We start from the raw sequence: 11326 nt of genomic DNA, 5'->3' as shown, positions 1-11326 counted from the left end.
GCAATTCACTTTTTGTCCTGAATACAAAGTGTTATGTTTAGGGCAAATCCAATACAACACATTACCGAGTACCACTCTCCATATTTCCAAGAATAGTGGTGGCTGCATCATGTTATGGTTATGCTTGTAATCATTAAGGACTGGGGAGTTTTTCAGGATAAAAAAATGTATGGAATGGAGCTAAGCACCGGGAAAATCCTAGTCTGCTTTCCAACAGACACGGGGAAATGAATTCACCTTTCAGTAAGACAATAACCTAAAACACAAGGCCAAATCTACACTCGAGTTGCTTACCAAGAAGACAGTGAATGTTCCTGAGCGGCTGAGTTACAGTTGGACTTAAAGCCACTTGAAAATATTATGGCAAGACCTGAAAATGGTGGTTGAGCAACGATCAACAACCAATTTGACAGTGCTTAAAGAATAATGGGCAAATGTTGCACAATCCAGGTGTGTAAATCTCTTAGAGACTTAACCAGCATGACTGTAATCACTGCCAAAGGTGATTCAAACATGTATTGACTCAGGGGGTTGAATACTTATCTAATTGAGAAACATTAGTGTTTTTCTTTTTTACAAGTTTGAATTTTTCTTTCACTTTGACATTAGAGTATTTTGTGTAGGTCGTTGACAAAAAAAAAAAAAATGTAATCAATTTTAATACCACTTTGTAACACAGCAACATTTTGAAAAAGTCAAAAGGAACTGTTCATACATAACTAAACATTGTACCCACTCCTTGTTTTGAAAACTAAACTTGGTATCAAAACCACCCAAAGAAGCAATTCTGATGTTGGTGGTGTTTTGAATAAGAGTGCCACATCAATTACACAAGTATATTTCCTATAGACTTCTTTAATAATGCCTATTTGAAATCCAGACCTGCTACAAACTACAAAGGGAAATGGGTGAGATTGTAAGAGGTACAAAACACTATTTAAATTTATGTACATGCCTTCAAATTCAAATATTGATTATATGATTATGCACTTATGTCAAATAAACTGCATATACTCAAAATGTACTTAAATTATTGCCACCTCGAACAATATATGTTACCATATATATATATATATATATATATATATATATATATATATATATATATATATATATATATACACACACACACACATACCACACACACAGTGCATTTGGAAAGTATTCAGACCCCCTGACTTTTTTCACATTTTGCAAATTTATGAAAAATAAACATAAATACCTTTGCTATGAGACTTGAAATTGAGCTCAGGTGCATCCTGTTTCCATTGATCACCCTTGAGATGTTTCTACAACTTGATTGGAGTCCAACTGTGGTAAATTCAATTGATTGGACATTATTTTGAAAGGCACACACCTGTTTATATAAGGTCCCACAGTTGAAAGTGCATGTCAGAGCAAAAAAAAAATACTAAGGCATGAGGTCAAACGAATTGTCCGAGACAGGATTGGGTCGAGGGGAGGGGTACCAAACAGTTTCTGCAGCATTGAAAGTCCCCACGAACACAGTGGCCTCCATCATTCTTAAATGGAAGAAGTTTGGAAGCACCAAGACTGTTCCTAGAGCTGGCTGCCCAGGCAAACTGAGCAATCGGGGGAGAAGGGCCTTGGTCAGGGAGGTGACCAAGAACCCGATGGTCACCGTGACAGAGCTCCAGAGTTCCTCTGTGGAGATGGGAGAACCTTCCAGAAGGACAACCATCTCTGCAGCACTCCATAAATCAGGCCTTTATGGTAGAGTGTCCAGACGGAAGCCACTCCTCAGTAAAAGGCACAAGACAGCCCGCTTGGAATTTGCCAAAAGGACCCTAAAGACTCTCAGGACGATGAGAAACTGATTCTCTGGTCTCATTAAACCAAGATTGAACTCTTTGGCTTGAATGCCAAGAGTCACGTCTGGAGGAAAGCAGGCACCGCTCATCACCTGGTCGATACCATCCCTACGTTTAAGCATGGTGGTGGCAGCATCATGCTGTGGGGATGTTTTTCAGCGGCAGGGACTGGGAGGCTAGTCAGGATCGAGGGAAAGATGAACGGAGCAAAGTACAGAGAGATCTTTAATTAAAACCTACTCCAGAGCGCTCAGAACCTCAGACGACGACCCTAAGCACACCCTAAGCACATAGCCAAGTCAACGCAGGAGAGGCTTTGGGACAAGTCTCTGATGTCCTTGAGTGGCCCAACCAGAGCCCAGACTTGTACCCGATCAAACATCTCTGGAGAGATCTGAAAATAGCTGTGCAGTGACGCTCCCCATCCAACCTGACAGAGCTTAAGAGGATCTCCAGAGAAGAATGGGAGAAACTCCCCAAATACAGTTGTGTACCCAATGAAGACTCGAGCTGTTATCGCTCTCAAAGGTGCTTCAACAAAGTACTGCGTAAAGGGTCTGAATACTTTTGTAAATTTTATATTTCAGTTGTTTTTAAAAATGTTAATACATTTGGAACAATTTCTATTGTGTGTTGATTGATTTGAGATCCTTTTTAGATCAAGGCTGTAACGTAACAAAATGTGGAAAAAATACTTCCCGAATGCGCTGTATATGTATATTTACAGTGCTATGATAATCATAACGGCATTGTACTAATACAAAACATTTCCAAATCTGTTCATGGAAATAATCAAGTAAAGCTTGTGTACATTTTATATTACTAATGCTTGAGTAAATGACATACATTTTATGTATACTGTATGTAGCTAAATATATTGGTCCCACTTTACAGTATATTAACAAAATGTTCAGAAATCTATGTATTTACATGGCAGCTACATAAGCAGGTACAGTGTTAATTACACCGTGGGTACACATTGTCAGCCTGAAATGCAGTCTGTTTGTGCATTACACTCGTTGCCACACCCATGCCATTTCAAACATAAAAAAATGTTGGCATGACAAGGAGTGGAACGTTAGCACAGAACCGACTGAACACATTGTTATATAGTTCTCGTTATACCTGTTTATACTCCTAGTCGGTATTAGATAGAACGTCGCGGCCCCGACCGCCTAGGGGGAAACCAATCCAACCATCACCTTGGTTACGCCATTGGCTCACAGCAAAAACTTGACCATTTTCGAACACAATTTTGTCTTTGTCTACTTGTTTTTGTCAATTACAAAACTACAGTTAAGAAAAGTACAGCATGCCTAAAGATTACTTTTCAACATTGAATGCTCCCAAGTATTTTCACTACTTAGAAAAGTGTAATATTGTAGGGCTTCCCTCATGCCCCTTTTTTTTCATAACAGCGCTAACAGCCACACGAGTAGTGTGCTAGCTAGCTAGATAGATACCGACCGGAACATTAAGCTAGCCAATACCAACAACACAAACAAACGGACTATACAGCTATAAGTAGTGAGTGGAGTTACAAACGGACTGTACTAAATGTCTTACCTGTGATTAAATGTTTTCCGTTTGTTTATGTTGTTGGTCTTGGCTAGCTTAATGTTCCGGTCGGTAGCTAGCTAGCACTCAGTCATCGCCTCCTAGCACCGTCACGAAAAGGCGCATAAGGGAAGCCTTACAATATTACGTATTTCTAAGTAGAGAATGCTCGGGAGCAGGCGATGTTGAAAAGCAATCTATAGGCATGTTGTACTTTTCTCAAATGTAGTTTTGTAATCGACTTAAACAAGCAGCCAACAATAATTGAATACGATTTAATACCGACTGGGACTTATCCATGGCGTTGTTGAATACTTGTTTCTGAGTGGCTTGAAGGGCATTCTAGAGCATGCATTATTTCCCTATAACACAGGGTATCAGCACGGTAGAATTCATTGGCTATAGTTAATTCTTACATGCTCTATGTTTGAGCTGCTTTTGAAAGCAAAAGTCGAATTGAAAACATTATTTGCATTGTTGAATTACATTTTCATTAATAGCAAGCTATGACTGATGGTTTGGTTAGCTAAACTAGCAAGTCTGTTTGTTTACCAAGGCAACTGTTGTAGCTATCCAGTAAACAAATGAACACATTCTTAGTGACAAATGTGTTCAGTTATAGCCATGGTATAAAAAGGATAATCAACTCGGGCCTCTATGCGTTCTCTGGAAACATCTTCAATATTTTCCATAGAACACATAGCCCTTTGTTGATTATTTATCCTTGACATATCTACAAGGCATTGAACTATAATAACTATTCAGTCACACACGTGGCCCCATAAAGTAGAACATGTTCTGTACCGAGTGTAAAACTGGCATCTAATAGTACAGTACATGCAAGACTGCTACTAAAGTGGCAATAATTCTAATATTCTCAAATATAAACAATAGTTTTTTCTGGAATACATTTCAATTTCAAGACATACTATAAGGGTTAGTGGTTAACATAATTTATATATAACTACTGTATACAATATTGATGGCTAACCCAGTCTGAATTATTTAGAACACCACATATTACAGGTAAAATAGGTTCATCAGGATGGAATTTCACATGAAAAGTTCACAATCAAACATTTCTTCATTCTGAAGGGGGGAAAAAACTGCCTTCACAGAAGATAGGAAGCAATACAGTATTTTGTCAAGGCTTTGTAAAATGGTCCAGTTTGAAAAATAGTTTTGTTTTCACTATAAAATAATTGAACCTTTAACAGTTAACCTTTGTAAAGGGACAGCAGAAGTGTGAAGGGGTGGGACAGTGGATAAGTGGATGTTGTTAATGTTGTCTATACTCGTGCATGTTCGATAGATTGTCTCTGTCTGTGCCTTGTTGTGTTCATGCTACCCTGCGACTGAAACAATAATATTGGCAAAGAAATCACACACCTTCCACTGACTGTTGGTCCTCATCATAAACAAAACGCTACATATTCAAATATTGTTCACCTGAAAGATCCATAATAGAAATTAAACTCATGTTGCGTAAATAAATACCTCTCAACCATTATATTCCTACATATACAGTATCCTTTTTTACAGTATCTACACTGACAGACAGACAGACATATCCATGGATCATGTACAGTCTGGGCTCTCCAAGCCTATAGCAGGAAGACATTCAGCTCATCATCACCAGACCACAGGCCAGAGGGGAACCAGTATGGCTGTATCCAATACCTTCCCTAGTGCCTTCCAGATCGTCACCTACAGCTCCAGTCTACATCCTTCATTAAAGTCGTAGTTCACTGAAAGATCAAAGTTTGTACGACTTGGTCAAACCTCAAAAGAGACCTTATGCAGCTGGATCTACACAACCAATGGTGTGGGACAGAGACTTGAAGTTACAACCTTTTTTATTTTATAAAAAAAAAAAGAAAATTATATATATATATATATATATATATATTTAGCTCTGATCAATGTCTGACAAAAAAAAAAAGAGTTGATTTTGAAGTGAACTATTGCTTTAACTAACAATCATCACCTATGCTACTGCGCTTGAGCGGTGTCATAACAGGTTGCAATAAATGCAAGTTGGCAATAGTAGCATGTCCCTAGAATCAAAACAATACGCTAGAGCTTCCAAGCTAACCACATCCTATACAGCTAGCCATTATGTCCCTTAGATGTGGACAACATATTGGATTCAAAAAGATCTGCAAATCAGAAGTAATCTGATTGACATAGTTAAAATACAGTATAGAACACGTGCCTTTTCAACTAAAGCCACGCCGTCATGCTCTCAATGCAAGCCCCGACTCTTCTCACTATACAAAGAAACGGTGGGATACAGCCTGGCACATTAGCTTCCCACACCCAACAACTGTTTAGCTTTTTTGGCACGTTATTCTACATTATTCAGTAATCCTGACATTGAATAAATGTACACGAGTGTGCGTACTACTGCAGCACATATACCCTGCAATAATGAATCGTTTTTATGTCATGCACTACAAAAAGGTAACAATATGTAGCGACATGAGACGGTAACACGATTCTCCAACATAAACGAGTGCAAAAAACAACAACAACAACGAGGTTGAACAGGTTGAGATACTACAGCCGCTAGAGAGAGAGATTGTTGGCTTTGTGTGATTAGTAATGGGGATATAATTGAAGACGATGATAATACCTAACCATACAGTAGGGGCCAGGTATTAGATAACAGGTAGTATGAGAGTTAGGTGTTCATCTAAAATTCTCTGTACAGGTTGCCATAGCTTTAGTGAAAGCATTAGTAACCCTTTATTTTATAGTCCGATACCAGCTGGTATTTGCTAAGTAATAACATGGTATATTCTCTGGTACTTCAGATAACGAATCACAATTGGAAACAACTTGGTATCGGATGGTGGTTATTATTAGGTAAAAAACAGGTAAAAAATAAAACAGGATAGGGGAACTGTGAAATAAAGTGGAATCAAAGCATGTCTTCCTGCCTCTGAGGATGTCTGGCCATCCTGTCTGCTCTCAGAACGTTTACAACCCTTCTTCCTGTGACCTCATCGCCTGTCCTCGTCTGTTTGTTAGGAATCACGAAACGTCCCGCTTCCGTCCTTTGAATAGTGAGGATTCGCTGAAAAGCTTAAATCACTGTGAAAAGCCTAGATCACTTTCAGTATCCAGACTGAAATGTAGTAATGTCCAATGAATAGCATTCATCACATGCCTCAAGGAGGAAAGAGCTCTGAGCATCATAGGGAAGTCCACTGGAGTGTCACTGAATGGTGTGTAATGACAAAGGTTGATAGCGAAGAGGCGCCGCAGGATGAACTGAAATGAATACCAACAGCATCATGCTTTTGGAAAACAGAGAGAGACACTGCTCCCCCACTGGTGGCTCAGAGGTATTGCAAGCAGATGGTCTGGTAAAGGGATTGCTGCTGTGTTCCGTTTGTTCAGCGTTTAAAAAGTGTCACTAATGTCTACTGTTATGACAAGCCTTGTCTAGCTCAGTCCTGGGATCCTTCAGAGTCTGACGTTATAAATGTGTCATTGGGGTTTAAGGCCTGGGATGGCCCACAGGCCATGCTGAAAGACGTGGTACAGTACAGTAGCTACTCTGTTACGGAGTGAAAAGGACTGGAGCTGAGGTCAACGGTAGAAATCGCTGTGTAGTACCACACTGATAAAGTAGAGAAATGGCCCAGGAATAGACTAGAGGAAATTGTACATGTCATCCATAACCTTTCCCCTCCCTCCCTTTTGTCTTGCATCTCTCTCTGTATCCACCCTCTTTCCTTCCAGCCCTCTTCCTCTTGCTTTTCCTCTTCCCTCTCTCTTTCTATAGGGTAGTGGTGCTTCTCTCCTGGCAGTGTGAGGGGACTCGTTTTCTTATTGCCAGACACAACGGGGTTAGCGGGAAGGAAGGAGGTGTATCTCAGCGGATAGAGGGATAAAAACAGATGCAGTTGTTGACTTGTTGCCATGGCTACAGACTGACCTCCAGATCACCATTTGAGTCTTATTTTTGTGGCTCCACTGTCCGGGCCTGTCCTGAGCTGGGGTGTTTGTATGTGTGCGAATTCCCATTGTCCTCTCGGTAGAGAGAGTACATTCAACCATTACTCAGACAAGGGTAGGCACTCCAGGCCCTCAGGGGGTGACGATTAAGGCTTACGATCGTTTGTTTTTAGTTTAATTTATTTTATTTTCCAGTTATTTTCTTTTAGTGGCCAAGGTAGGTAATATAAAAGTCTTGACTGTGAGACTAATGCTACAGTAGAAATGTCATTTGATCTTTACAGCAAAGTCAGAGCACCTCCCATGTTTCTGGCTTTACTTTTCACTCAACCAATCTCTTCTCTCTCTATTCCTTTCGTATCTATTTCCAAGAGACCCTGCTTCTTCCTCTTGCTCACCCTCTTTGGCCCTTTTCCCTCCCTCTCACTTTCCGCCCCTCAGTAAACCTTATCCCACTTTCATCCCATTCTTTCCTTTCTCTCTCTCTCTTAAACATACTTCTTCCTATCTCCATCCATCCTCTCTCCTTGTCTCTCTCGGGGCCAGTCCAAAGATCATGGTGCTCCAGGTAGAGTCAGGCAGGGTCCCCTCCCCCCTGTAGCCCAGTCTGGTGAGTCCTATTTTGGGCTGAGTAATCCTCCTGACCCCTCCTTGGTGCTCCCGGTGCGGCCCCAACACCCAGCAGCTATACTCATACTCCTCTGGGTCCCCGCTCCTGCTCTCTCCCTCTCTACCTCGCATTGGCTCAGCGTGCGTTCCGTGCGTCCTGGTTGGCCAGGGGAGCTAGAGCCCGCCCCCCCAGTTGCGTTGATGGAGCGCAGGATGTGGTTGCGCTTGCGGAGGTAGTCCCCCCCGGCGGCGCCTAGTCCGAAGCTTCCCTTACGGAGAACAATACGGGCACTGGCGGTCTTGGCAGGACGAGACCTCTGACTGTACTCCAGCTGGGACAGATGGGAAGCATAGCCGTCTGGGATGAACTGACAGAGAGGAGGGGGAGATCGAGAGAGGGAGAAAGAGGAAAAAGAGAGGGGGTAGGATGGAGACGAGATCAGCTCAACCCCTCATCTACTAAACTATTCATCTATAGGAACACATTTGCGCATTTTATCTATTTATGAGTTGAAGTTGGAAGTTAAGCATTTCAACACTTTAATTGATAACTTTTTGTTGGCGACAGTGCACTTTCTACCAGCTAGTTTGGTACCTGACACTGGCTGGACATCTTCTTGGTGGGCCGTCCCACTATGTAGATGTGTGATGGGGGCAGGCCTAAGGAGGAGTAAACTGTGATATCCTTAGTAGAGCCGTACGCGGCAAATATCTTCATATGGGCCTGCACACACACACACACACACACGCACAGAGGAATGGACTGTTAGAAACATTGTTGTTGTTACAATATATATACATACACATATACATACATACATACATATATATACAGTGCCTTGCGAAAGTATTCGGCCCCCTTGAACTTTGCGACCTTTTGCCACATTTCAGGCTTCAAACATAAAGATATAAAACTGTATTTTTTTGTGAAGAATCAACAACAAGTGGGACACAATCATGAAGTGGAACGACATTTATTGGATATTTCAAACTTTTTTAACAAATCAAAAACTGAAAAATTGGGCGTGCAAAATTATTCAGCCCCTTTACTTTCAGTGCAGCAAACTCTCTCCAGAAGTTCAGTGAGGATCTCTGAATGATCCAATGTTGACCTAAATGACTAATGATGATAAATACAATCCACCTGTGTGTAATCAAGTCTCCGTATAAATGCACCTGCACTTTGATAGTCTCAGAGGTCCGTTAAAAGCGCAGAGAGCATCATGAAGAACAAGGAACACACCAGGCAGGTCCGAGATAATGTTGTGAAGAAGTTTAAAGCCGGATTTGGATACAAAAAGATTTCCCAAGCTTTAAACATCCCAAGGAGCACTGTGCAAGCGATAATATTGACATGGAAGGAGTATCAGACCACTGCAAATCTACCAAGACCTGGCCGTCCCGCTAAACTTTCAGCTCATACAAGGAGAAGACTGATCAGAGATTCAGCCAAGAGGCCCATGATCACTCTGGATGAACTGCAGAGATCTACAGCTGAGGTGGGAGACTCTGTCCATAGGACAACAATCAGTCGTATATTGCACAAATCTGGCCTTTATGGAAGAGTGGCAAGAAGAAAGCCATTTCTTAAAGATATCCATAAAAAGTGTTGTTTAAAGTTTGCCACAAGCCACCTGGGAGACACACCAAACATGTGGAAGAAGGTGCTCTGGTCAGATGAAACCAAAATTGAACTTTTTGGCAACAATGCAAAACGTTATGTTTGGCGTAAAAGCAACACAGCTCATCACCCTGAACACACCATCCCCACTGTCAAACATGGTGGTGGCAGCATCATGGTTTGGGCCTGCTTTTCTTCAGCAGGGACAGGGAAGATGGTTAAAATTGATGGGAAGATGGATGGAGCCAAATACAGGACCATTCTGGAAGAAAACCTGATGGAGTCTGCAAAAGACCTGAGACTGGGACGGAGATTTGTCTTCCAACAAGACAATGATCCAAAACATAAAGCAACATCTACAATGGAATGGTTCAAAAATAAACGTATCCAGGTGTTAGAATGGCCAAGTCAAAGTCCAGACCTGAATCCAATCGAGAATCTGTGGAAAGAACTGAAAACTGCTGTTCACAAATGCTCTCCATCCAACTTCACTGAGCTCGAGCTGTTTTGCAAGGAGGAATGGGAAAAAAATTCAGTCTCTCGATGTGCAAAACTGATAGAGACATACCCCAAGCGACTTACAGCTGTAATCGCAGCAAAAGGTGGCGCTACAAAGTATTAACTTAAGGGGGCTGAATAATTTTGCACGCCCAATTTTTCAGTTTTTGATTTGTTGAAAAAATTTGAAATATCCAATAAATGTCGTTCCACTTCATGATTGTGTCCCATTTGTTGTTGATTCTTCACAAAAAAATACAGTTTTATATCTTTATGTTTGAAGCCTGAAATGTGGCAAAAGGTCGCAAAGTTCAAGGGGGCCGAATACTTTCGCAAGGCACTGTGTATATATATATATGGACACCCCTCAGTGACTCAACGTGGCACCGTCATAGGATGGCACCTTTCCAACAAGTCAGTTCGTCAAATTTCTGCCCTGCTAAAGCTGCACCGGTCAACTGTAAGTGCTGTTATTGTGAAGTGGAAACGTCCAGGAGCAACAATGGCTCAGCCGCGAAGTGGTAGGTCACAGCGTGTACAAATCGTCTGCGTTGCACGTACAAATCGTCTGTCCTCGGTTGCAACACTCATTACCGAGATCTAAACGGCCTCTGGAAGCAACGTCAGCACAAGAACTGTTCGCCGGGAGCTTCATGAAATGGGTTTCCATGGCAGAGCAGCCGCAAAGAAGCCTAAGATCACCATGTGCAATGCCAAGTGACGGCTGGAGTGGTGTAAATCTTGCCGCCATTGTACTCTGGAGCAGTGAAAAGCATTCTCTGGAGTGATGAATCACTCTTCACGATCTGGAAGTTCGACGGCCGAATCTGGGCTTGGGGGATGCCAGGAGAACACTACCTGCCCCAATGCATAGTGCCAATTGTAAAGTTTGGTGGAGGAGGAATAATGGTCTGGGGCTGTTTTTCATGGTTCAGACTCCTTAGTTCTAGTGAAGGGAAATCTTAACGCTACAGCATACAATGACATTCTAGACGATTATGTTCTTCCAACTTTGTGGCAACAGTTTGGGAATGCCCCCGTGCACAAAGCGAGGTCCATCCAGAAATGGTTTGTCGAGATCGGTGTGGAAGAACTTGACTGGCCTGCACAGAGCCCTGACTTCAACCCCATCGAACACCATGGGATGAATTTGGAACGCCGACTGCAAGCCAGGCCTAATCGCCCAACATCAGTGCCCGACCTCACTAATGCTCTTGTGGCTGAATAGATGCAAGTCCCTAGT

At 41.9% G+C, this 11326-nt stretch overlaps 1 protein-coding gene across 1 annotated transcript in view; it reads right to left on the bottom strand.

The window, feature by feature from the left end:
• Positions 1-5505: 5505 nt before the first annotated feature.
• LOC139408849 (membrane-associated phosphatidylinositol transfer protein 2-like) overlaps positions 5506-11326 on the bottom strand; it is a 92283-nt gene continuing 86462 nt past the window's right edge. The window contains exons 26-27 of the mRNA XM_071153234.1: positions 8560-8688; positions 5506-8332 (exon numbers count right to left, since the gene is read on the bottom strand). Coding sequence (XP_071009335.1) covers positions 7973-8332; positions 8560-8688 — 489 coding nt within the window. The 3' untranslated portion in view covers positions 5506-7972. The remainder of the gene's footprint in view (positions 8333-8559; positions 8689-11326) is intronic.

This window comes from Oncorhynchus clarkii, chromosome 5 (genome assembly GCF_045791955.1).
Source record: "Oncorhynchus clarkii lewisi isolate Uvic-CL-2024 chromosome 5, UVic_Ocla_1.0, whole genome shotgun sequence".
Lineage (NCBI taxonomy): Eukaryota > Metazoa > Chordata > Actinopteri > Salmoniformes > Salmonidae > Oncorhynchus > Oncorhynchus clarkii.
This window is presented reverse-complemented; position numbering and strand designations above follow the sequence as displayed.